General features: G+C 52.6%; 1 protein-coding gene across 2 annotated transcripts in view; it reads left to right on the forward strand.

Moving 5' to 3' along the window:
* The window catches only part of PNPLA7 (patatin like phospholipase domain containing 7), a 137265-nt gene extending 113945 nt beyond the window's left edge, over positions 1-23320 (forward strand). For both annotated transcript variants that reach the window (XM_063174394.1, XM_063174395.1), the window contains exons 29-36: positions 3386-3455; positions 5327-5443; positions 7374-7522; positions 9821-9973; positions 12840-12947; positions 16880-16967; positions 21461-21564; positions 22557-23320. In XM_063174394.1, the coding sequence (XP_063030464.1) occupies positions 3386-3455; positions 5327-5443; positions 7374-7522; positions 9821-9973; positions 12840-12947; positions 16880-16967; positions 21461-21564; positions 22557-22634 (867 nt within the window). In that variant the 3' untranslated portion in view covers positions 22635-23320. The remainder of the gene's footprint in view (positions 1-3385; positions 3456-5326; positions 5444-7373; positions 7523-9820; positions 9974-12839; positions 12948-16879; positions 16968-21460; positions 21565-22556) is intronic.
* Positions 23321-26091: the final 2771 nt, after the last annotated feature.

Below are 26091 nucleotides of genomic sequence, written 5' to 3' on the forward strand. Positions count from 1 at the left end.
TCCCTCAGCAGCAGCAGATTGTAAAGCACATTATCAGTGTTTGTCTTCCTACATTACCCTGCTGAGAGAGTGTTTGGGTAGCCTTGGAATTTCACCTGATTTGCAATTTTCACCAAATTATTCCTGTGTTTGCATCCTTGTGATGAAAGATCATGTAGCAAATTAACACTGTATATACTTTAAATATATTTGGTAAAAATAATCCAAAACATTCCCTACCTAAATGCAAATATGAAAGTAAGTGATTAATCATCATGTGGCTGAAAATAGCAGTTTGCTGTGCAGAGGGGATGGTGCTGGAGACAAGCAGGTTTTAGAGACTCCTGGAATCATCAAGGTTGGAAAAGGCCTCAGATCCCTGAGTCCAACAATTGCCCCAGCACTGACAAGGCCAGGACTGACCCCTGTCCCCAGGTGCCACATCCACATGGCTTTTGGGCATTTCCAGGGATGGTGACCCCACCACTGCCCTGGACAGCTGTTCCAATGCCTGACCACCCTTTCCATGATTAAATTTTTCCTGCTGTCCAACCTAAACCTCTCCTGGTGCAACTTGAGGCCATTTTTATCTATCCCTGCTTTGGATTCCAGCAGTCAGTTCATTGTACTTCCTTTTTAAGATGCAGCAGATTCCTTCCTTAGGAATTTCAACAGCTGTAGTTGCACATTCTGCTCTTCCCTGGCAGCCTCAGGAAGGTTTTGTGTGAGAGAAATCCAGTCCTGGGGCATCTAGCAGCATCATCTCTGTGCATGTGTGCTGAACATCACCTTCCCTCAGTCCATGGCCAGGGTTTCCTCTGGTGGGAAGAATTCCCTCAGATAAATAAGGAAAAATGTTGTGTAGCCCAGCAGGAAAGGGGGAGTTTCTCCTTCACTGCAATTCCCACTCTCCCTGTGGGGTAACCAGTCCTCTAACTGGGAGCTGCCCCAGGGTAAAGGGGGACTGAGAAAGGAACAGGAGCTGAGCCAGAAGCCTTGAAAAAGTATTTTATCAATGAATTTAAAGGATCCAAACTACAAACATCCATCTTTTCTCCCTAGCTGGGGTGGGTATGGCTAGGTAGCAATGATTTCTACCTGGAAATTCCTATCAGTAAAAATCAATTACAGCCTTACAAGCAGAGGTTGTGTTTGGGTGCTTGGCCACAGCCGCTCCTTCCTGGGAGGATCTGCAGTGATCCCAGGCAAACCTGGGAGCTTCCTACCAAGGGGCTGACCCTTGTTGCTCTAGAAAAGTTTAAAATTTAGAAGTTCTGGGCCAGATCCTCCTCTTTGCTGCTGTGGCTGTGAGGTGACACCCCTGTGCTTCCCACAGAGCCCTCACCCCTCTCCCCCACAGGAGCAGGAGTGCTGACGTTGAGCTGTTATTTCTGACACTGGAAGGGAGGTTTCCATTTTCTCTGAAATTTGCTCTCTGCCAACCCTTGTAATGTGGGTGTCTCCTGATTCCCAGCAGTGCTGCTTGTGTGGGGGCCCTGGTGACAAAAACCCCATCACTGCTTCCAGCCACAGGCACTCCCCAAGCTGGGATCATCCACGTGAGACCCTCACAGGGCACACCCAAACCCAGGATGGGGCCCTTGGACACACACAAACCCAGGCCAGGGTGCTTGGAGGACATTTCTCAAGAAATAGAGCTATTTTCCTCTTGAATTACCCATCCTTCTGTGAGAGCATCAGCCTCTGGAATTCTTATTCTCCATTTTGGCATGGGGATAAGATTTCTCTAATTCTTATCTCCATGCCAAAATGCCCTTATAAATCGTCTCAGCTGGGGGCTCAGGTGTGAGGAATCAGACAAGACTTTTATTAAGTCCTGTTTCAGACTTGAATGATGCTCAGTTCCAAAATCAGTGGAACAATCCCTGAGCAGTAAGGCTTTATTGCTGCGTGGGAGGGCTTGGGTTGGTTTGCTTTGTGCAGGTGTTTGCAGGAGCATGAAAGGAGGTGTCAGAGAGGCTTCTTCTCCCATTCCCCTATTTCTGCTTAATATGTGCTTGATGCACTGAGAAGTGCAATCCCCAGAATATCTTCAGCATGGAGAGGCACCCTAATTCTCTTGTAATCACTCTTTATTCATCCACTTTGCTCTGGCATTTACACTGGGGTTGTGATCCTGGTGCAGTGCCTGTGAGCCCTCCCCAGTCCCACCAGCTTTGCAGAGCTGCTGAGGAGATTAAATTCAGCAGAAAAACCTCTGCTGCTTGGCAGTGCAGCATTTCAGGCTGAACAGCACAGAAATCCCACCAGGAGCTGCAGCCTGGCCAGGGAGGGAGGGCTTCCAGCTCCAGTGGTCCTGGAGTCCAAACCTGTGTTGGGTTTGGGTTTAAGGCCCATTAAAGCTTTGCTGGAGAAGGCCCAGACACCATGTCCAGTGAACAAAGGCTGCCTGGGAGGGCAGGGTTTCCTCTTCAGCCTTGATTCAAGTTTTCTGATTGACAGAGCAGCATCAGCTGTTCCTGGGAACAGGACACAAGCTCAGTTTACTCAGACAAGTCCTCCTGCTTCCCCTTGGCAGCTACCATTTCAGCAGGCACCATGGAAACTTTCCAAAACTGTCCTCTCTCCAGCAGAGCCCTGCACACTTGGGAGGTCACCTTCCCTTTGCTTTTTCCAGCAGGTGGGAGGTGAGACACAGCTGAAACCAGAGGGAGAACTTCCCCTGCCAGGAGCAGGGCTGGCCCCATTGAATAAACTCCCAAAGCTCTTGGCTCAGCCATTCTTTTTGTGTCTCACTCTCCTTCTGTTCCACATCCCCACTGTTGTGTTACCCTGCAGGATCTCAGGCAACCTCTAGAACCTTCCTGGAGATGTACCTTGCAGGATCCTTTGTTCCTGTAGCCAGTGCTCCAGAGTTTGGGGTTGTCCTCTTTGATTCCAGAAAATGTTGGGTCAGCATTTCCTGCTGAAGGGATGACCCTGGCTCCATCACCAGGAGGTACAGATTGGCCATTGCTCAGTCAGGAGGCCACGGTTGATCATGTTCTTCATGTCCTCCAGGATTAAACAGCCTCAGGATCCCTTGGGATGGGAGTGACCATCAGACCCCACCCTTCACCTGAAATTAAAACAAAAACCCCCTGTAGAAGGTGGCTCTGTTTGTGTGAGGAGCTCTCTGTGCTGCCTCTGCACACTCTGCTGGAACCAGGGGCTCTTGCTACCGCAGAAAGGACAGGAGGATTTTTGTCTGCCCTGGTTCTGAATGAATTGTTTGCATGAGAGACAAATTTATTAATTTAAACACAGTTTCCTTCATCCATGCAGGTGTGTGTCTGTAGCTCTGTCTGGTAAGGTCCAGAGGTTGTTGCTCTGCTGTGTGTCAGGCGCAGGCTGTGGTCAAGTGCAAGGGGACAGATTTAGTGAATTTGGGACTCCTCTGTTGCAGGATCTGTGGATTCCTTACTTCACCATCACCACTGACATCACTGCCTCAGCCATGAGGGTGCACAGGGATGGTGAGTGTGGCCTCTCCAGGCCTTCAGTCATCATGGGAGCTTCAGGGTCACCCCTTCTTCCTGGAGCTTGTCTCACCTTTGAAATGTGTCTTTCCTTTTGCTTCTCCCCTCTGTGTTACCTGCTGAGCACCAAACTGTGGCTGTACACAGGTGACAAGGGACAGGGCTGCTGGGAGGGAATTAAATGAGATGCTGCATTCACTGTTTGGGGAGAAAATGGCTCCACTGGCACCTTTCTGTATATTTAAAGCATCCTTAAAGCGAAGTGCAGGTATTCTAGCCATAAATCAGACTTAAAGCACCCAAAGCCTTTGACAATTCAAATTCCCCTAAATTAAGCTGTGTTCCCCCAGAACAGGCTCTGCCTGAAGCAGGGGCTGAGTTGGGCTCTCATTTGTGATCAGTCCTTCCTGTTTCTCACTGAGTGAAGAGGGGAGGAGGATCTGAGGTGCCTGGGATGTGTCCCTGCCTTTGCCTTTTGTCAGTCAGTGACTCAGCCTGCAGGGGAGACCTCCAGGTGCCCCAGATATTCCTGGGGGGAGCTGCAGCCTTTGCTGTCACATCTGATGTTTGTCCCTGGGGCTGGCACAGGTCACACTGCCCATTCCTGCCGTGCCAGGGGGGTTATGGAGCTGTTGAAGGACTCTGGGCTTTGATCAGGGCAGCTAAAACAAGCAGAAAAAGGATTAACCCTTCTCAGAGGTTTTGTATTCCCATTCCACAGCAGGTTAAGCCAGTTGAGGTCAGGAAACTCACTCCAGCCAGCTGCTTGTCCCCGTGGAAGTTTAATGGAAGGAAAGGAATCAGCTGGAGAATGGTTACGGTTGTCTCCACTGAATGGAGATAAATTAAGTTCCCAGCTGCTGCCATTTCCCATCTTGGTTTGGTCTGTGAGGTGTAACACACGTCAGCAGTTTCCTTGGGTGGAAGTTCCACTAAAACTATTAATAATAACCCCCAAATGTGCCAGCATTAACCTGTGCTAACAGCAGGAGTGCTGGGTTAGAATTAAAAACAGAGCTGTTATCTGTTTTAAAAAGAAAACACCAAAAGAAAATCAATTCCCAGGGAATTTGCTGGGAAGGGTTGCTGTTGGAAGCGCCAAGCAGTTAATTACTGAGCAGTGATTTAGCACTGCAAGGCTCACTTATCTTGGTATTTTAAAGATTCACTTCCCAGACAAGCCTCTTGGCCTGTGGAAATACAGTGTCCTCCCAATTTGGTTGATGCAAATGTTAAGAGAAAAATCAGTGTATAAGAGCCTTAAAGCAGAATGTTTTAGGCCAATCAATTTCTACTTGACTAAACTTTGTTTCTAGCAGCTTAAAGGATTATTACTGTTCCTTACAGCACCAATTGAAATGGCCCAAGAGAAGATAATGATCCCCAGCAGGCATTTGCAGTGGTTTCACAAGACAAAACGTTTGCTTGTTGCAGAGAAGGGAAAAGAGAATTTTTGGGGGTACTACAGCTTGTATTTTTCAGGTTCAGGTGCTGCTAAAAGTCAGGGGTTTGTGGATCTCTGTAGAACACAGTGACTGCAGCTGCACCTTTTCCTTCCCCCTCAGCCCCAGTTCCAAACCCTGGTGCTCCCTGTAGTAGGAATATGCTGAGATCCCACAGGAGGCAGTAAATGTGAGGAATGGGCTTAAAACTGTGGATTCTGGGGCTTTGCCTGATGTCTGCCTAGTCTGTGTTTTATCCTGGCCAGTAGTATGATACAGAAAATAACAAACTGTTTTAATAACTTTCTCACAGTGTTCTGAGGAAAGCCTCTATCTCTTGATTATCTTAATGAGTGCAGCAGCCTCCCCCCTGCGTGGCAGTAATTAATGCTGGCTGATTAATTAATGCTGCTGCCCTCCTTGCAGGCTCCCTGTGGAGGTATGTCCGGGCCAGCATGTCCCTCTCGGGGTACATGCCGCCCCTGTGTGACCCCAAGGATGGCCATCTCCTCATGGATGGGGGCTACATCAACAACCTGCCAGGTAGGAGCACATCTCGTGGGGGAGAAATTCCCAGTCCTGCCCATCAAACAGCCTGCAAGCCTTGGGGCTCTTGTTTTTCCCTAAAACACAGAGAAATCTCACAGACACCTTTAACCTCGTGCTGGTTACCCAGAGTCCTTGCTCTCAGTTTCCTGGGTGTTCTCTTTATCTTGGCTTTATTAACACTTTTTTTTAATGAAGTATTTCCTGTTAGCCAAATTCTGAACATACAGCTCCCTAAGTTCTGTTCAGCTAAGTATGTATGTTCTATTCAGCTAAGTCTAATTTAGTGCTTGCTGAAGGGAGAGAAGAGGAATCAAACCACAGACACATAATCTACCTTGGAGTTTCTCTTCAATCAGTTAATTAGGAAATAATTCTGAGAGAGCACAGCATTTGCTGCTCAGGCTGGTGTCACCGGGAGCATGTGGCAGTGGGGGAATCATGGGGCCATGGAAGGAGGGATGTGGGGTGTGGGATGAGGTGTGAACCCCCCAGCAGGGCCCAGGGGTGTGAACTGGCCGTGTTTGGGATGTGTTTTGTGTCAGGTTTCACTGCAGTCAGGAGGATGGGTGGCTCAGGGGTGGCTGAGGCAGCAGAGCCCTGCAGGGTCACTGCAGTTTGGGACTCAGGTAAAGAGGGAGGAACCCCAGGCAGAGACTCCCATCTGAACAACCTGAGTCATTTACATCTTCCTGTCACACCCTGACTTTATTTTTCCATCAGGGTTGTATTTACCTAAAACCCAGAAACTGAAATAGCACAAAACAGATCCTCCTGATCAGCATCTCCATTCTCTGTGCTTGTAAGCTAGAATTGTGGACTGCAAACCGTAGCAGCTCTTGCATCTCCACAGCTGGAGAGGGCAAAGAGCAGGCACAGGTGACACTGGGTGGGAAACAATAGCCTGAACAAGCCCAGGAATATAAATCCAAGTCACAGAACAGATCTGATCTAAAGAAGTGTCTAAATTAAGCCTCTAAATTGGCTCTTCAGGAGCTGTGGTTTTCCTACGCAAAACTATTCTGGAAACTGCAACTATCTTGGACTCTGGGGGTGTGAAAGAAATAGAAATCCATTCTGTGAGGTTCATGTCCTTCTCTTCCCTCCCCTGGCGCTTCCCTAAATCCTCACCCGTATCCAAAGACTGCAGCTCGTCCTTTTACTGACCTTGAAGTGGGAAGTGTTGCCTCATTTCTCTTCCCACTTTCAGCTGTGAATCCTTCTCTTGGATCCCAGAGCTGTTCTCAGGCTGCCATCCAGCCTCTCCTTGCTGGCAGGGCCCTGTCCTGCTCCTCCCATTGTCACCTTCTCCCTGCAGCGTTGGCACTGCTCTCTCTAAGGCACTGCCATTTGTTCTCTCTGCAGGTCCCCCGGGTCTTTTTTTTGGAATTAAAGTGGGTTTGATGTGCTCTATGCCATTATACCCAATGTGGTGTCACTGCCCTGGTGCTGTGTGCCCTGTCCCCTGCTGCCTGGTGACCTCAGGGAGGGTTAGGTCATCTCACTGATCTGGGCAAAGCATCCCCTGTCAGTGATGTCCCCCAGCAGTGCAGCAGTGGGGACTCACCCTGGGGTCACTCAGGGCTTGGTTGGTGCAGGATTTGGGATCCCTCCCTCCCCACAGAGCCTCCCTGAGCAGGAATGGTCTGGGCAGAGCTGCTGCAGAGTTCATGTGGAATCACAGAGTTGTTCAGGCTGCAGATCCCTCTAAGGCTGAGCCCAGTCACTCCCCAGCACTAACCCATGTCCCCAAGTGCCACATGCACCTTTGGATCCCTGCAGGGGTGGGCACCCATGGGCACTTCTGCCCTGCTGCTTGCTCGCGGCGGGTGCGACCTCAGGTGCCACCCCTGAGCCGTGCAGGTCTGTACCTGCACCTGGGGCAGCAGGGAGGTGACACGGGGGCTCTGACACCTGCTGTCCCCAGCTGACGTGGCCAGGTCCATGGGGGCCAAGGTGGTGATCGCCATCGACGTGGGCAGCCGCGACGAGACCGACCTGACCAACTACGGCGACTGCCTGAGCGGCTGGTGGCTGCTCTGGAAGAGGTGGAACCCCCTGGCTGAGAAAGTCAAGGTACTGGGGCTGGGCTGGAATGGTTTTCCAGGGCAGTGGGAGGAGTAAGTGGGAAGATTCCCTCTGTTTCTCAGGGCCAGATTTGTTGTTTTGATGGATTTCACAGAACGACCAGGTTGGAAGAGAACTTCAAGATCATCGAGTCCAACCCAGCCCCAACCCCTCAACTCAACCCTGGCACCCAGTGCCACATCCAGGCTTTGTTAAACACAACCAGGGATGGGGACTCCACCACCTCCCTGGGCAGCCATTCCACAAATTTATCACTCTTTCTGTGAAAAATTCTTCCTGATATCCAGCCTGAATTTCCCTTGGCACAGCTTGAGGCTGTGTGCTCTGGCTGTGTCAGTGCTGCTGCAGACAGAGCCCAGCCCCAGCTGAGCACAGGCACCTTTCAGGAGCTGTGCAGAGTGATGGGGGCACCCCTGAGTCTCCTTTTCTCCTGAAATGTGAATTCTTGTTCAAAAAACTGGGCAGTGCCTTGACACCACAGGGAAGGCAGTGATGTAGGAAGAGGTTGGCAGAATTCTTAGAGCAAAGAAATCTTTTCTTGGATCTGCATACGTTCTGATAAAGTCAGAATTCATTAATTTTACCCATAAAAGCAATAAATCTGTCCAGGTCATTTTCTATCTTGTGTCTTTGAACTGCTGATTTAGGGAGATTTTAGCACTTGGCAGTAATTAAGTGCAACTGATAAACATGGGTGTGCAGAGCATGATTTTATTACTTTCCTTTTGTTGCATGTGCTCAGGCCAACTCTCTTCCGTATTCTACATTTCCTAAATTACCTGGCTCTGCTGCTGTCCCCCAAGTGAATATTGATTTTAATTCTTCCTCCCAATTGCATTCTCCAGTTGGAATTGGTCTCAGTAGTACCCAGTGAAATATTCCAACTGCCTGAATGGCAGTAGGCAACCATGGAAACATGGAACTCCTTCTGAACACCAAAAAACACTTTTTATTTATTGGTAGTGGTGAAACACTGGCCAAACAGAGGGCTGGTAGAGTTTCCATCTGTGAAAATGGTCAAAACTCAGCTGGACATGGTCTTGGACAAGGTCCCTCAGCTGGCCCTGCCTGGGCAGGAGGGATGGAGTGGATGATCTCAGGGATGGACTGGATGATGTCAAGGGGTCCCTGTCCACCTCAGCCATTCTGCAAAATCTCTGCCCTGGCACTGGACAGATCAGAGAACCATGGAATTACAGACTTGCTGGGGTTGGAAGGGACCTTAAAGCTCATTCAGTTCCCCCCCAAGGCTCCAAGCCCTGTCCAGCCTGGCCTTGAACACTGGCAGGGATGGGGCATCACTGATTTCTGCCTTGGAGGATCACTGTGCCCCTCACCTCAGCAAAGATCTCTAAATTCTCTATATATTTCACTGTATCCTGGAATGAAAGTCTTGGTTCAAGCTTGTTGGAAGGCAATTCCCTTTCTGTGCTGACCATGGACACTCCCTGCCTGCCCACTCTGGGGCCCAGCTGGAGTTGCTGCTGTGCCAGGGCATCACCAGGTGCCAGCTGTCTTAGTTTGAACAGACAGGTGTGTGCTGAGGAAGGCAGGAGCCTCCCCTGAAATGGAAAATGTAAACCCCCTCCCTCTGAATTATTATGATTTTGAAATTAAGGGGCCTCTCAGGCAAAGATATGGGAATAGGAATAACAGTTCTTTACTAGAGAAATTAAAAATACAAATGCAAGAGTACAAACATACAAAACCCCCTGCCATAGTCAGACCATGCCCTGCCCCCTGTGTGTCAGGGGGTGTCCCAGCCCCATCCCAGGGGGGCTCAGCCCTCCTGCAGTGCCAGCTGTGGCTCTGCTGCAGCAGGGATCCTGCACAAGGGGGGAGTTTTCCTCTGCAGCTCCAGGGCTGCTGCAGATGGGCCTGGGCTCCCTCTGGCCATGCAGGGCAGCAGAAAGCTGCTCCTCTGGCAATGCAGGGGGCAAAGGCTGCTGTGCTGTGCCAGGCTCAGATTGGATCCAGGCAGGAATGCTTGGCTCCTGCCCTGGGCGCAGCATCTCCCCATGGGATGCTGGGGTTGGATCAGCCCTGCAGGGACACTCAGTGGCCATGGACAGCAGAGATCTCCTGGAGGGAGGGTTGGCTGTGGGAGAGAGAAAGAAACAACTGCCCCATGGACAGCAGAGAGCTGCCCCAGCTCTGACAGGTGGCAGTAGAGCACCCAGCTCCATTTCCAACATGAGACACCAGCTCACTTCTTTGTGCTGAGCGCACCGAGCACGTTCTGAAACCCACCTGGAGGAGCTGAATTTGTGAAATTGTGCTGAGCAGGTGCTGAACATGGCCGAGATCCAGACACGTCTGGCCTACGTGTGCTGTGTGCGGCAGCTGGAGATGGTGAAGAACAGCGACTACTGCGAGTACATCCGGCCCCCCATCGACCGCTACGGCACCCTGGACTTCGGCAAGTTCGACGAGATCTGTGTGAGTGCCCCTGACAACCCAGGGCGAAGCCCTGCCCCTCACAGCCCTGCTCCTCACAGCCCTGCCCCTCACAGCCCTGCCCCTCACAGCCCTGCTCCTCACAACCCTGCTCCTCACTGCCCCTCACAGCCCTGCCCCTCACAGCCCTGCTCCTCACAGCCCTGCTCCTCACTGCCCCTCACAGCCCTGCTCCTCACAACCCTGCCCCTCACAGCCCTGCTCCTCACAACCCTGCTCCTCACTGCCCCTCACAGCCCTGCCCCTCACAGCCCTGCTCCTCACTGCCCCTCACAGCCCTGCCCCTCACAGCCCTGCTCCTCACTGCCCCTCACAGCCCTGCCCCTCACAGCCCTGCTCCTCACAGCCCTGCTCCTCACTGCCCCTCACAGCCCTGCCCCTCACAGCCCTGCTCCTCACTGCCCCTCACAGCCCTGCCCCTCACAGCCCTGCTCCTCACAGCCCTGCCCCTCACAGCCCTGCCCCTCACAGCCCTGCCCAGTGAGACTGCCCCTCAGTGCCCTGCTCCTCAGTGTCCTGCCCCTCACGGCTCTTTTCCTCACCGCCCTTCTCCTCACAGCCCCTCACACTCCTGCCCCTCACTGCTCTGCCCCTCACTGCTCTTCTCCTCACTGCCATTTTCTTAACTGCCCTACTCCTCACTGCCCTGCCCCTCACTGCTCCTCATGGCCCTGCTCCTCACTGCCCTGCTCCTCACATCTCTGGCCCTCATAGCCCTGCCCCTCACAGCTCTGCTCCTCCACTGCTCTGCCCCTCACAGCCCTGCCCCTCACAGCCCTGCCCCTCACAGCCCTGCTCCCAGCCCTGCTCCTCACTGCCCTGCCCCTCGCTGCCCTGCTCCTCACTGCTCTGCCCCTCACAGCCCTGCTCCTCACAGCCCTGCTGCTGTTAATTAGTGCTGCAGCCAGTGCAGAGCATGAGGAGTGTGTTGGCAGAGTGAATAACTGACACTCAATAATGCTGTGGAATGATATCCCAGCTGGGAGATTGGATTAGCAGCAGGAATTGAGTTTGTAATCTTGATTCTGTCATGACCTGTGAAGGGATGGGTTGCCTTGCTCTGTTGCGTGGCAGTTCGGGCTCAGCTGCTGGGTGAGAGCTGCTCTGGGCAGGTTTGGGGTTTGGCATTGCTCTCGGCTGGGGTTTGTCCTCACTTTCCCCTCCTCCTGGAGCCTGTTGTATCATGAAAGGTTTACAGAAATCTTTCAGGGAGGCCTTGAATCCCAGAAATGGAGGGAAATGTGAAAATACCTCGTTCTGTGAACGTTTGAACACTTCTGTGAATAAAACATCATCCACAATTCCTCTGCAGCCCTTAGAGGGTCAGGAAGTGGCACCAGTGTCAGGGTGTTGAAGTGATGCTGCCAGTTCTCACATCACTGGCATGGGTTGTGTTTGTTTGTGTCAGAGCCCAGCAGGGGCAGAGCTGGCAGAGAGGTGTGCAGGGAATTGTCCTGCTGACATGATCCAGTGTTCACAGCAGAAATGTCCCTGCTCAGGCAGTACAGCAAAAGCCATCCTGGCTCAGTGTCTCCTGTCAAGAAAATGATTTTGCTGCCTCCTTCCATTCTTTGCCTGTTTTAGCCCTGCAGGCATCTTCCATGTCCAGATATTCCTTCAGAGCTTTGCTCCTCTCCCAGGCTGGAAAATCTCCACTCCTCCTTGAAGTCAATGTCCATTACACTTTAGTGAGAAGCTGTGATGTTCCTTAGCTGCAGACTGCTCTCTCTGGTCCTGGCTTAGCAAATACTGACCAACCCCAGGAGCACAGCTTAGCCCTGCAGGTTCCCATCTGAGAGACTCCTCAGGACACACAGCAGCTGCTCCAAACCTCCAGCTGATTTCCCCAGTGTAAATATTTTCTCTGGGATATTTGGTGCCTCTTGGCCCCTGGGCAAATACTGCTGTCTGCTTGTGGATCTAGGACTTTGCTGATAAATAATTCTTTGTTCTTTGCCAGCTGGAGAGCCCTGGCTGGTGTGAAAACCTTGACAGACAGGTGTGGTAGTTCATCACGGGAGCAGATCGTGAGCTGTCACATCCCTGCTCTGTTCTAATGTGCTGCTGTTAAAGAGATGTAAAAGCACCAGGCAGATTTTGTCAGTGCAATAAAACCTGAGAGAAGGGCAGTTCCTCACGAGTGTCACTGTCTGTGAGCAGCTTCTTGGCACCAGACACTGCAGGATGGAGGGGCAGCACCTCCTGGACCCTCATTCCCTGCAGCACAGCTCAGTAACCTCTGTCCACAAGGGAGCTTTAAACTGTGCTGTCCTAAGGGAAGGACAGTCCAGGCATTCCTTTATCCTTAGGGGCTGGGAAGTACTGGGGGGTTCATTTCAGCTCTGTGCCTGGATTTTACAGGAAATACAGATGGGCACCAGCATTTTTCAAGGAGCTGAAATCTTCATGTCAAACCCCTCATGTTCAGCCCAGAGCAGGGGTGGCTGTTCCTGCAGCTCAGCTTCCCCTGATTATTTTGGGTCAGCCTGACCTGCCAGTGGCAGAGCTGTCAGCTCCTTTTTCTCCCCTTAATCACCCCCACCCTGGGCTGGGATAGATGGTGGGAAGTGAATTCCAGCCCCAAGGAAGGCTCTGAACCCTCATCCAGAAACTGGAGGAGAGACAGCGCCAGAGGTTTAGTGCTGCTGCCAGAACCAGGGCTGGAGATGGGATCCAGGGCTCCCCAAACCTGTTGCTCTGTCCTTCTCATTTGATTTTTCATCATCATTTCTGCTGTGTTCTGAGAAAAAGAGTAAACCTTGGAGCAATGGGTCTGTTTTTTTCCAGTTGTTTCCATGTTAATGGCAGTTATTAATTACTTTTTTTCTCCTGATTTTTTTTTTTCCAGGAAGTTGGATACCAGCATGGGAAAACTGTATTTAATGTGTGGTGCAGGAGTGGAGTCCTTGACAAGATGCTGAAGGACAGGCAGGAGACCTGCAAATCCAAAACTGATGTAAGTGCTCAGGGAAATGCTCTGTGCTCCTGGAGCTGCTCAGGGCTGGGGCAGGGGACAGTGACTGCCCTGAGGCTGGGCCACAGCTCAGTGCTCTGCATTTCCTGGCAGGGAAGTTCCAGTTGGTTTTAAGAAACATTTATCACCTTTTTGAGGAATTTGGATAATATATGATAATATAAGGGCTCACTGTCCTTCCTCTCCTTTGAATCCCTCTGATTTGAAACCCAAGTGCTACAAAGGCTTCATGTTTTACTCAGTAATTCTTTTTTATCATCTTTTAGAGAGGGAAATGAGCAGTAATTTTTTAAGGGATGGCCAGCATGAATCATAGCTGTCATGATCCTTTCAGAGGGAAGTCAAGTGAGGTGAGAGATGACACTGAGGATTTGCAGCTCTCCAGAGGTGGGTGGCAGAGCACTTTGGCTCAGAGATAGGGAGAGGATGGATGGCAGGATGGACACTGGGCCAGGGATGAGGGGTGGATGATTCCACGTCCAGGTGCCCTCGGTGTCAGCAGAGGCTGTGAGTCACTGAGGGGTGGAAATGGCTCTGCTGGGAGGAGGTGAATGTCACCCTCAGCTCCAGGGGCGCTTCCCAGCATCAGATGGATCTGCCCACGCTGCCTGGCAGGGCCAGAGTGGCTCTGGAAGGAGCACACAGGGACTGAGCCCTGGAGGAAGCCACTGGAGATCATGAGATCCATGGGATCTCAGCCTGGGGTTCCTCCCTGGGAGCACACCTGGATGAGGAGGTGCTTCAGTGTGGCTGCACAAGATGGGCCCTCAGTGCACCTCTGGCACCCCCTGATCAGCCATGAGGGGCTGGGCTTCAGGCCTTGTGTTAAATCACAAGGAGAAGTCAAGACAGGGAGAATTGTGTGTCTCAGAGTTGGCTGTGTCCTACTTCAGCCTTGCTTTTATCACCAGCCAGTAAAAAGCCTCAAACATTTTCAGTGCTGTGACAGACACTTCTTTTAAAGAAAACTGCTTTTAAAACTGCCCTTTTTACAGGATGCAGTAATGGAGGGGAATATTTCACTTAAATCATGCTATCACAGCAGCATGATGGGCATTTATCACACCTACCCTGCCTTCTGTGGCACCTCAGTGCCCTGGAGAGCAAATCTGTCACCTCCTCATTGCAGACACAGCCTGACCCTGCACTCACTTGATAATGAGGCACCAAGTGCTGATTGCTGAGGTGCCACAGCATGGAAATAACAGGGCTGGGAGAGTGACTCACCCACTCTGCCAGGTTATGGAGCAGGAACCAGGGGCTCTGTGCATCCAAAGGACCTGTGGGATCATCTGCTCACCCTCCTAAAACTCCAGAGCCCCCTGAAACCAAGATTTTTGCATCTGACTTGTGTTGCAGGAGATTCATTTCTATGAAGTTACAACTGTTGCAGCTCCCACTGGGGTATTTTTCTTGCTTTTCTTAGTCCATTAGAGTCACTTAAGTCCTTTAGCTGTGTTATCTTCCAGGCAGAGCAGCTGATATTTTTAACTTGCCTTTCATTAGCAAAGGTTTTGATGCTTTATGTGTTTTAGTTCTTCATCTATTTCTGGAGTATTCAACATCTGAGAGCTGAGTGCCATTTCTTATTGTCTCATTTCCATGTCGTGAGCATTGCAATTTTATTTAAAAATCCAGATATTTAATCATTTAGATGCTTCTCCTTTGCTTTGATCATTTAGTCCCTGTTTATCTTGTCTCCAAAATGCAAATACTGAAGACACAAACAACAGAAACCTTACATAAACTTTACTTTGAGCAGCCCTTACTCCTCCCCAGAATGGAATGCTGCAGCACCATTAATTGGGTCTGCTTGGAGAAGTTCTGTCTACTGAGCTGTTATTCATATTCAAAGCTAAATATAAGCCAGTGGACTACAATAGTAACTGTCTTTCTCCTCTAATTTATTTCATAAAGATTGTGCCAAAGAGAAAACTTTCCTCCTTGGAAAAAAAAAATACCAGAGAAGTCTGAGAGTGGGTTTCAGGTGGATGTGAGACATGAGACACTTCTTTGCTTTGTGTTATCTGATGGGGGGGTGATTTTGTCCTCAAAAGTAGTGAGAGGAAGCACTGAAACACTAAACTCCTGTTTGTGAAGCACCAAATGAGTGTGGGAGGACACCTGGTTTCCCACAAGTGATTTCCAGTCCTGGTGCTGAGGCTTGGGGTGCAGCTGCCTCCTCAGTGCCCTCAGACAGGCTGACCTGGGGGACAGCTGGGGACAGATGCTTCTGAGGGTGCAGTCACTCTTCATTCCCATCCATCCTCACCCCAGGAGCTGCTGATGGTTTTCCTGGGACACACTGAGGTGCTGGGCCCTGCAGGATTTTGTCCAGCTGTTTATGCAGAGCCCTTCCATCCCACCCAAAGCCTGTTCCTGCTCCCAGGGACAGCCTGGCACTCTCTGCCCAAGTGCTCTCTGCAGCCACCTCATCCTCCTGGGTTCTGGGGTGCAGGGACAGCCTCAGACCTGGCTGTGTCCCTGTGGTGTCCCTCACTGAGCTGAGTGGCACAGGCTGGAGCTCTCAAGGAGCTTTTCTTCCCTGTCCTGGGGAGGAGCTTCCTGCAGAATCTGCACTGGGAATGTTCAGGTTGGATGTTCAAAGTGAGCCTGGGCTGACTCATCCTTCCCAGCAGTTCCTTAACAGTCACAATGAGCTTCCCAACTTCTTTATGCTTCAAGGTGTGTGTCCTGAGCTGCTGCTGTTCATTTCACACAGGTACCTTTTCATTCCCTCCAGGCTGTCTCTGCCCCCGTTGCTTGTCCTGGATCTGCTCTGTGCTGTGGCTGTTCTAAATTACATCAAAATCAGCTCCAGATGAAAGGTCAACTGAGAGCACTTTGCTGCAGCAGCAATGGGCTGCTGCTGTGCCCCCACAGGGGCTGTGTGATTCACAGCTTGGTGTTCCTGCCAGAGGAGCAGAGGATTGTTCAGAAAACCCCATGTTAGGAAGCTGCCCTCGCTGGGAGCACATGGGCAGGTCTGGGTGTTTGGGAACACAACTGGCACAGCAATTCCTGGCAGCCCAGTTCCCTCTGCCTGCTCTCCCCCATCTTCCTCTGGGTTGGAGTTGTTGCTGTGTCCATTAAACTCCCTGGGTTTAAAAAAGGATGAGAGGTGTTGAGGTGTTCACCTGGGTACCTTGTGCCCAGCCCCAGAGAGGGAGGGGAGGCTGCAGGAAGCCTGGGAGGGCTCCTAAATGCCAAAGTTGGGTTTTCTTAGAGGAGACACTGGAGCAAGAACTCCTCAAAATAGAGAACACTCAGCCCACTGCTTGGATGAGACAGAGTGAAAATAGCAAGGGTTTACTGGAGAGAGGAATTGCAGTGGGAGATGTCTCTGCAGGCTCTGGCTCTCTGCAGCACCTCCAGCTCTGGGGCTTTTAGGGGTTCCTGGGGGTCCTGCTCACCCCAGTGCCCTCCTGTCCCTGCAGCCTTTGTGGCATCACTCCAGCTGAGGGATGGCCACTGTGTGTCCCCCTGGTCACCTTCTCCCAAAAGCAGAAGCTCCCTGGGGGCTGCACTGGCCCAGGCAGTCCCTCACAAAGGGACCCTGATGGAGAAAATCACATGGAGAGCTCTGTCCATGCCAGGGCCCAGCCCCTCCTGTGATTGTCTCTGGGGTCTTTTTAATAAGGCTCCTTGTTGTGTGGGTGGAATAAGAGCCTTTAAAAGCAAGTCCCACTGTTGGGAATCCCATCTCTGCCACCAGACCTGCCTCAGGAGAGCTGTTTGCAGGATTTCTCACTGATGAGTAATGAGGGGGCAGCTGTGCAGAATTTGTGCGTCTGGAGCTTTGTCTGTTCAATATCATTTTTATACAGTCTCGACTTGTTTGGATTTTCTTGTACATTTCTGTGTACATTTCTGTGTACATTTGCTGACAAACCTTCACCTTCTCTGTGTTGCAGAACGTGACCTGTCCCACCACGTCCTTCACAGACCTGGCTGAGATCGTGTCCCGCATCGAGCCCGTCAAGGCTCCTCCTCTGGCCGACGGTGAGGGGCAGGATGGGGACAAGGGACAGCTCCTGCCTGCCTGCCCTGCCCTCCCTGTGCTCACCGAGGGCACTGCCAGCCACTCCCTGCTCCCTCAGGGCCCTGGCCCTCCGTGTCCCCCTCCTGCCACCTCCTCTGGGACAGTGGGATCGGTCGGGGTGTCCTCAGCAGCTGCTGCCAGCCTCTTCCTGGGCAGCTCCCAGGGGGGAATAATCCCTGCTGGAGTCTCAGCTGAGGGAATAACACAAGGGGCAGCTCAGCTTCCATCCCCTTAGGCTGTCCTGTGCCCTTCTGCTGGCTCCATCCTCAGCCCTGTTGGACTGGGGGCAGGCTGAGTTAAAGCCCTGCCCCAAGGATGTTGGATTGGGGCAGGCTGAGTTAAAGCCCTGCCCCAAGGATGTTTTCCCATGTTGGATTGGGGCAGGCTGAGTTAAAGCCCTGCCCCAAGGATGTTTTCCCTGCTGTCGTGAGTAGGATCAGGAGTGACTCACTGGCTCCAGTGCTTTATATGTGCTCCTGGTGTGGGAGCAGCAGTGAACTGGAGAGGAGCAGGTAGCAGCTCCTGCATGGTGACACTGAGGGGCTCTGTGCCCCGTGCTGGCCCTGCCCTGCAGAGCAGCTCCCTGGTTATGGAGCTCCCAGATCCAAAAGGATCAGAGCCTTGCAGGCCTGAAACCCCTGAGTGTGTCACCAGGGCTGGAGCTCTTTCTAAACAGTCTCTTCCCCTCCTCCTGATTCTTGTTCCTGCAGAGGGAAAGCTAAAGTTAGCAGTGCTCCCATCTGTGACTGTTTGCAGAGATGTCCCTGTGGTAATTTGAAATGCTAATTACAATCATATGCCTTATGAAGAAAATATTAATCAAATGTGGTTGAAGCAGCCATTGTGAATAAGAGTGAAGAGTTCATGGTATGTGGTTATTTAAGGCTCAGGCACTGAGACTTGCTGAGATTTCACCAGAGCACTGGGACAGATTCTCCTCCTCTCTGGAGCTCCTGATGATTCCCTGTCAGGCTCATTCCTGCTTTCTGCTGGGCAGGGGTGTGGAGGGAGTGTGGCAAATGGACCTGGCACCCTCTGGGCTGAGGAGGGGCAGTGCAGGAGCTGCTGGGCATGGATGGGATGGGATGGGATGGGATGGGATGGGATGGGATGGGATGGGATGGGATGGGATGGGATGGGATGGGATGGGATGGGATGGGATGGGGCGGGGCCCTGTGCTCCTCATGGGTGCTGAAATCCCTTGGCTGCAGGGTCTGAGGAGGGGGTTGCAGCAGAGTCCTGCACATGTTGGGCAGGATCCTTTGTGTTCTGCCATGTGGCTGAAGGGACCCTGGCCATGCCTGGGTGGCAGTGACAGCAGTGACATCCCTCGGTGTCCTCTGTGCATGAGACACTTGCTGCAGAGCTGTGGGGGAAGGTGTGTGGTGAGGTGAGCTCAGGGGGAGGTGGCACCTCCCTGCAGTGGCCTCGTGCCTGTCAGGTGGCTCCTCAGGGCATTGCTCTGCTCTGGGGGTGAGGGGGCTCTGAGGCTTCTGACCTGGGCAGGGGAGGGGACAGGGAGCTGCCTGGTGGCCTGGCTGTGACCCTGCACTGTCACCTTTGTTCTCCCTGCAAATCCCTTCCTGAGGGAGGCCTTGGATCACAGAGGCTGAGAAGGCTCTGCCTGTTCTGACAGCATCCTGCAGGTCTGGGGCTGGCTGGGGAAATCCTGGCAGTAATTTTGTTCTAAAGCAATCAAAGGGGAAGGCTCAAGTTCTGATGGGTGGGGAAGGGTCAGCACAGAGGGTGAGGCAGGAGCTGTGTGGGCTTTGTGGGGAAAGGGCAGGGGAATTCCTTCTCCTCTTGAGCACACAGAGAGCAGTGACCAAAGCCATTAAACAGTTTTTTTAAAGGGATCCTGTGCCTCAGGTAGGGCTGAGCAGAGGGCCCTGAGTGCCAGAGCTCTGGGCACAGGTGTCTCATTTCACAGCAGTGTTGGTGGCCCTGTTCCCACTCTCCATCCCCACGTTCCCTCAGCCAGGATCACCCCTCTGCCCAGCTGGGGTTTGGGCACACAGAGCTGTGGCTATGGCCAGGGGAGCTCAGGTGCCACTTTTGGGGGTGGCTCTGTCACATCCCTGCTCAGGCTCCCCCTGGGAGGGGTGGCTGAGCCCAGGAGATGAGCACTTGTAGCAGTGGTCATTTGGATAAAGGGATTTGTGGAGGAGAAATGTACCTGGTGGTGTCAAATGCCTGGGTTTGCCATCCAGCTGGGGCAGGAGACATCCCAGCACCTCTCCAGGGATACAATTAGCAGGCACCTCTGCATTTTTGCTGCTTAAAAAGAACTTTTCTGGAGCAGCTGAAGCTGTGCTGAGCTTCCAGGTGCTGACTGACCCCTCCAGCCACAGCACAGCTGTCCCCAGCTGGGGTTCCCTGCAGGAATCAGGGAACAGAGCAAAGAATCAGCCCAGCTGCAGGAGCACGAGGCAGTCTCTGGGTGGGAAATGCCCTTCCTGCAGGGAATGTGCTCACCCTGCTCAGGCCAGGCCTGGGGACCTTCCCAGGGTGGGATCTCCTCCTGGCTGAGCTGAACAGAGCAGCAAGGCCCTGGGCCTGCTTGGTGCTCCCAGGAGGTTTTGCAGTGCCCAGAGCATCACTGGGAGCTCAGCCTTGGTGCAAGGTGATGCTTTGGGACAGCAGGGCCACCTCCTGCTCTCCTCTTCCCCCTGCAGCACCCAGAGCTGTGAGGGATGTGGGAAGGGTGGCTCTTGGTTCTGTGTTCTGTGTTAAATGCTGAACAGTGCTGGGAAAATCAAGGAATTTTGTCTTGATGGCAGCTGGTTTTATTGCAGGTATAAACTCCAAACTCTTGTTTGTGGTGTCTGTTACTGTTCAGATGAGTTTCCAGTTTCTCTGGTGTATTTTATCAAAGATTATCATTAGTGTTTTTAGTAAAAACTAACAATTATTCTCTAATTCACAGTAGAAAAAAAAAACAAACCCGAAAATAAAAAAGACCTAATGTCTTTCATTCCAATGTTCTAGCAGTTGGTTGTAGTTATGTGCTAGAAAAGGCTGTGGAACAGACTGTGCTGTTGTCTTCAGCATGGAGCAGATGCTATTGATGGCTCCCAGGAGAAATCCTTAATCAAGGGTCTGGTTTAAACAGGAGCCCCTCTCCTCACCAGTGGGCTGCATCCAGCTATTCCCTCAGAGCACACTGGATTAACTCAGGAGAGGGGGAGTAGAGCTGGTGTCACACAAAGGTGATTTTAATGGTGGCCATAAAATGTCATTTTCACACCTTCAGCTGCATCCTGAAGCTCTGGGTGCCAGCAGAGGAAGGTGCTGCCTGCCAAGGGCTGTGCCCCATGTGCCCTGGTGTCACCAGGGGCTGGGACAGGAGCTGGAGGGAGCTGGGACCAGCAATGGCTCCTCCAGCCCAGCACATCCTGGAGTTGCTGTGGGGAACAGCCCTGGTGCAGGTGGAGTCATAAAAGGGTTTGAGTTGGGAGGAACCTTAAAGCTCATCCCATCCCACCCCTGCCATGGCAGGGACACCTCCCACTGTCCCAGGCTGCTCCAGCCCTGCCCAGCCTGGCCTTGGGCACTGCCAGGGATCCAGGGGCAGCCACAGCTGCTCTGGGCACCCTGTGCCAGGGCCTGCCCACCCTCACAGGGAACAATTCCCAATTCCCAATATCCCGTCCAGCCCTTCTTCCTTAAGGCCATTCCCCCTTGTCCTGCTCCTCCAGGCCCTTGGCAGGTCCTGCTCCTGCTGCCTGCTTTGCAGATCCTCCAGGGGATCTCCAGATGCTGGCAGAGCTGTTGGCTCTGCCCTGATGAGTCCTCATTCCATGGGAACAGGCTGGGGCTGGGGCACATCTTGCTGCTGTGCACAGCTCTTGGGACTCCCTAAATTATGTTAATCTGCTGGATTACTGGAGAAAGCAAGTGATTGTCCTCTGCAGAGAGGAAGGGAATGGGAATCTCTCTGTCCCTGTGGAGCAGAGATTGTGAGGCACTCAGTTATCAGCTCCACAGCAGGCAGAGCTCACCCTAAGCCTGGGATCCCTGTTCCAGAGCCTGTGAGCACAGGGAGTTTGGCTTGGCAGCTCAGAGGCTTCTCAAGGTGTCCCACAGGTCTGCTTGTGCTGAGGGGTGGAACACAGGAGCTGTGCTGTGAAGGGCATTCCCCAGGGAGCATCCCCCAAACCTGTGTCCCTCTGGGCATGGCACCCACCTCAGTGACCCAAACAGTGGGACAGGGCTGCTGTGCTGTGCTTCCTTGAATTCTGGGGGGCTCCAGGACACCAGCTGACAGAGTGGTTTATGTTTCTGTGCTGGGGAGCTGAGATCTGTGTGTGAGCAGTCCCAGTTCACTGAGCTGCAGAGAGCTGCTGGCACTGTCCTGCCTGTGCTCAGTGACTGTGGCACTCATTCCTCTCCCAGCTTCCTCTGCCTCTCTGCTTGCCAGTTAAACCCTGTGCTTTGTGTCTTCTCTCCTCAGATGAGTCAGACTACCAGACTGAGTATGAGGAAGAAGTTCTGGGCAGCCAGAAGGATGATTACCTTGATTTCATAAGCAACCAGGCTGAGGAAGACTCTGACTCGGTATGAACCCCCTGAACAGGCAGGGCTGGTCATTGTTGGGCCATGGCTGAATGGTGTCAGGTGGATTTGTTGGGAGAGATGCTGAGAGGAGCATCCTGCTCACCCTCCTCAGGCCAGTCCCTGCCATGGGTGGCAAAACCTGGCCACAGTTAAATCCTGGTCCTGCAGCTCTGGGTTTGCTCATGAGGTGGATCAGGGCTGGAGAGGCTGAGGGAGCTGCTGCCTCCAGCCTGGGGAGAGGAGCTGAAGGGAGGATCTGCCAGCAGGGTGGGTGAGGAGAAGGGGGTTATGGAGGAGAAGGGGGTTGGGGAAGAGAAGGTGGTTGTGGAGGAGAAGGGGGTTGTGGAGGACAAGGGGGTTGTGGAGGACAAGGGGGTTGTGGAGGAGATGCCCATCAAAAAGCCAGGAGGGGACAGGCACAGTTTGTGCTGAAGGAAACCCTCCCCGGGGCCAGTGGGAATTGCTGCCCTGTTCACACAGCTGACACCCACCCTGGGCTGCGTGGAGAGAAGTGGAAACTCCACTCTTGTAGATATTTGAAAAGCAAAGCCCTGAAGAACCAGCTCCAGCACTCGACCCAGCCCTGCTTAGAGCAGATGAATGGATTTAACTTCCAGAGGTCCCTTCCAGGCACAGGGGTTTGGTTCTGTGGGACAGCAGGCCCACCCTGAGGTAACTGTGAGACCAGGAGTGCTGAGCAGCGCAGCTCAGTCACATCCCTGCTGCTCTGGGTTTAGAGCAGACTGCAGCAGGGTTTGGAAGGTGCTGCTGTGTCAGTCATGGGCAGTTCCTCAGTGGGAGCACAGGGTGGCTGGGGAAGGGCCCGTGGGAGGGTGTCCCATGGTGTCAGGGTTTTCAGAGAGGAGCTGCAGTGATGTGGGTTCTGTTTGCTGGGCTTACCCGAGCTGGTGGGAGAGGAGGTGAACAGGACAGGTTTTATCCAGCTCAGAGAGGATGCTGAGGTTTCATTTGTGCTTCCTTTCCTCCTGCAGGATGAGGAGATGCAGCTGAGGAAGCGCAGGAACGTGCCCGGCGGGGACGGCCAGAGCAGCACCGGGGAGCCGGGCTAGGGCTGGGAGAGGCCGAGCTGCCAGCTGGGAGCCACAGCCCAAACTGTGACAGAGCAGCCCTATTTATTTATTTAATGCTTCACCAAACCAAAACAACGCCCAGATGAATGAAGGCAGAGTTCATCCTTCTCCAGCCAGGGCTGGCACTCAGCACCACCTGCACCGAGTCCTTTGGAGCTGCCGTGGGCCCTGCTCCTTCCTGCAGGTGCCAGGAGCAGCAGTTACTGATCACAGACTGGCAGAGGGGAAATGGGCAGCTCAAAGCTGCCTGGGTTCTTGCTGCTGTGTTTTTAGGCACTGTTTTTACTGCCAAGGCCCAAAGAACACTGGGGACCTCCCCCTGCAGGGTGCTGGGAGGGCTCCAGAGCAGCACTGGAGAGAGGGAGGGGTTTGTGGGTTGCAGCCTTGCTTTCTTTCACACGAATCAGGTAACTGTAATTAACTCCTCAGTGACTTCCAACCATGTACTGGTGAGCAATGCTCTGACAGGAGCAAATCTGAATGTATTTCACTTGAAATCTGAACCTAAGAAATCATTGCGAAGGGTGGCCATAGAGCCTGGATCCTCGAGTCAGCAGCAGGACATTCACTGACAGATCATGGAACTGACACTTGCTGGGCAACTCTGGAATCACCACTTGGCTGGACTTGCCCTGTTGAAATAAAGTTATTTTGCTGGATGGAAATGTCTCTGTTTCTTTGCATCAGGTCCTACAAAGAGAAAAGTTGTCAACAACTGAGAGCCCAGCTTGCCTCTGCTCATCTCAGACTTGCAAAGGAACACACAGTTTCCAGCTGCTCAGCCCAGCAGGAGTCACTCCAGGTATTGTCAGGCACTGGGAAGAATCTCCAGTGCTCTGTCCCCAGGGCTGGAGCTGTTGGATCTGTCCAGACAGCCCCTGGTGCTGGCTCAGCTCGTGTCACATCTGTCATTGCCAATGGCTGCATAACCAAGCTGATTCTGGCTTTATGGCAGCCCCAGCTCAGCCCCAGCTGTGGCTGCTGTTGCCTTGAGGGGATTTCTCATCAACCAGAGCACCAAGGTCACTCCCAGAGCTGTCTCCTTCCCTCAGCTCTCCTGCCCTGCAGGCATCCCCAGAGCTGGGCAGCACCAAGGGCCAGGAACGTGTTTGGTGAGGACTGGGAGTTGTAAAAGCTGGGAATTGTCACCTCTTCTCTGCATTTAACCTCCTTTCCTCTCCTCTACCAGCCCTGCATTGTGCTTTCCTCTGTCACAGAATCCCAGCCTGGTTTGGATGGAAGGGACCTTAAAGCCCATCCAGTGCCACCCCTGCCATGGCAGGGACACCTCCCACTGTCCCAGAGTGTCCCCAGTCCTGTCCAGCCTGGCCCTGGGCACTGCCAGGGATGGGGCATGTCCATGAATGTGCAGCCTGTGCCCAGGGAGCTGCTCCTCTTACACAAAATGTTATTTTCAAGTGTCAGAGCCCCAGGTCAGTGTTTTGCTCCCAGACCCAGCCTGTTTGCATCTCCATCTGGCCCATGGCCCATCCAGAAGCAGTGGAAGCAGTTGGAAGCCTTCCCTGCAAGGATCATGCAGACCTTTGATGCAGATTTTGGTTGATGCACTTGTTCAGAATGTATTGCAGTCGCTGGAGGCTTTTCCCTGCTATTGCAAAGAATTCATTCTTACAAAGAAAACTTGAAAATGGCTTTAGAAGTGAAGGTAGAACAGCTGGGGGCTTCTGTGCAGGCACAGGCTGCCTGTGGAGCTGGAGAGATTGAATTCCTGTTGAGGCTGGTTGCAGGAGGGTGGTGCTGGCTATGGGAAAGGCTCTGAGCTGGGACCAAACCTGGAAGTGAGCACAGGTGAGAGCAGGTGAGCACAGGTGAGTGCCCACCTTCCAGCTCTGGGCAAACATCTCATGTTTGAGCAGCAGCAGCACAATTCAGATATTTGGTTTTTTGGTGCTGGATTGGCAAACCAGGTGTGAGGCCCTTCGGTGTCTGGGTGTTCATGGGTGGTTACACTCCAGGAACCTCTCCCTGGAAAATGGGGATCAGAACTGGAGCACAAACCCCAGAGATGACCAAGGTCCTCTGGCTGCCCTTCCCAAGCCCCTCCTGGGCCATCTGCCTGCAAAGGATAAAGCCAAACCCAAAAGTGCCTTCAGCAGAGGCTGGATCCAACCTGCTGGCCATGGACAGACTGTGCTGGTCACAGCCCTGTGCTCTGGAGCAGGAGCTGATTCCACGTGTTCCTCTGCCCAGCTGGGGCAGAACAGACACCACAGGTTATTGTGCACAAGAATGACAGCTCTGTCAGCCTGAACCCAGCTGCTCTTGTTCTAGGAGAGCTCTTCCCCTCTGTTCAAACAGGTAATTCATGTCCAAGCTGTGTGTGCTCCCTGCAAACACCCTGACATGCTCCTGGAGCCCGGGTGGGAACTGCTGGCCTCATTGAGGGACTCACAGAAAACAGACAAATACTGGGCTGCTGAGTGTGCTAATTAGAGCCTCTCTATTTGCTTTGTGCCCTGTACCATGAGAAAACAGCACTTAGTTCAGATGTATGAATCCAGGAGATGAACCTCTGATGTGAGACTGAAAGTGTCTCCTAAATAATTGATCACGTTTTCCCTCCCTGCTGCATCTTTTGTAGCTGAGCTACGAAACGTTCAGCCGAGCTAGCTGGACATTAAACCAATCTGTTCTCCCATGCTGAGGAATGTAAACCCATAATGGGACAAATCTAAAAGCAGAATTGGTTTTTTCCATCCTGCTTTGCTGCTGCCCACATCCCAGAGGTGCCCATGTGTGCAATTCCATCTCAGGAGGTTTTAATCAATCCCTGCACACATGGACAGCCCCAAAGAGCCAGTGCTGTGTCACCCCCTTGTCCCCCAGGCTCTGCTGTGCTGGAAATGCAGTGGGAGGAGGGTGGCTGGAAGAGCCTGAGGCTCCTGGCCCCTCTCTCCTGGCCTGGGCCAGGTGCAGGCTTTGCCTGGGAACCACCCTGCAGTTTCTTTATGGGTGTGTGACATCCTCATAAATGTGAAATCTGACCAGAAGCTGGATGAATTTCTATTTGCTGGAAGAGCTGAAGCAGTTGCTGAGGTTTCATCGTGGGTGAGGAGGACACAGAGCTCCTTCCCACAACAAATCTGGTGCCAGCCAGTGCCAGCCCTGAGGCAGCAGGGTCAGAGCAAGGACCTGAGGAGCCACAGCCACAAGCAGGACCTGCAGGGGGAATGTTCCCCTCAAAACCTTTTGGTGACACATGGGGGGGAGGAAAGCCTTGACTGAGCTTTCAGAAGTGTGTCCCAGTGATGGATTCACAGCAGATCGAGTCCCCATCCTGAGCTCCCTGCAAGCAGCTGGAGAGGGGGAGCACCCCCAGGCTCTGCAATGACCAGGGCTACTGCACAAAGGGAATCAAGGCAGGGGTTTGGGAACCAGGTTCTGTCTGGGTTTGAACAGATAGGTGTCTGCTAAG

Source organism: Melospiza melodia, chromosome 22 (genome assembly GCF_035770615.1).
Source record: "Melospiza melodia melodia isolate bMelMel2 chromosome 22, bMelMel2.pri, whole genome shotgun sequence".
Lineage (NCBI taxonomy): Eukaryota > Metazoa > Chordata > Aves > Passeriformes > Passerellidae > Melospiza > Melospiza melodia.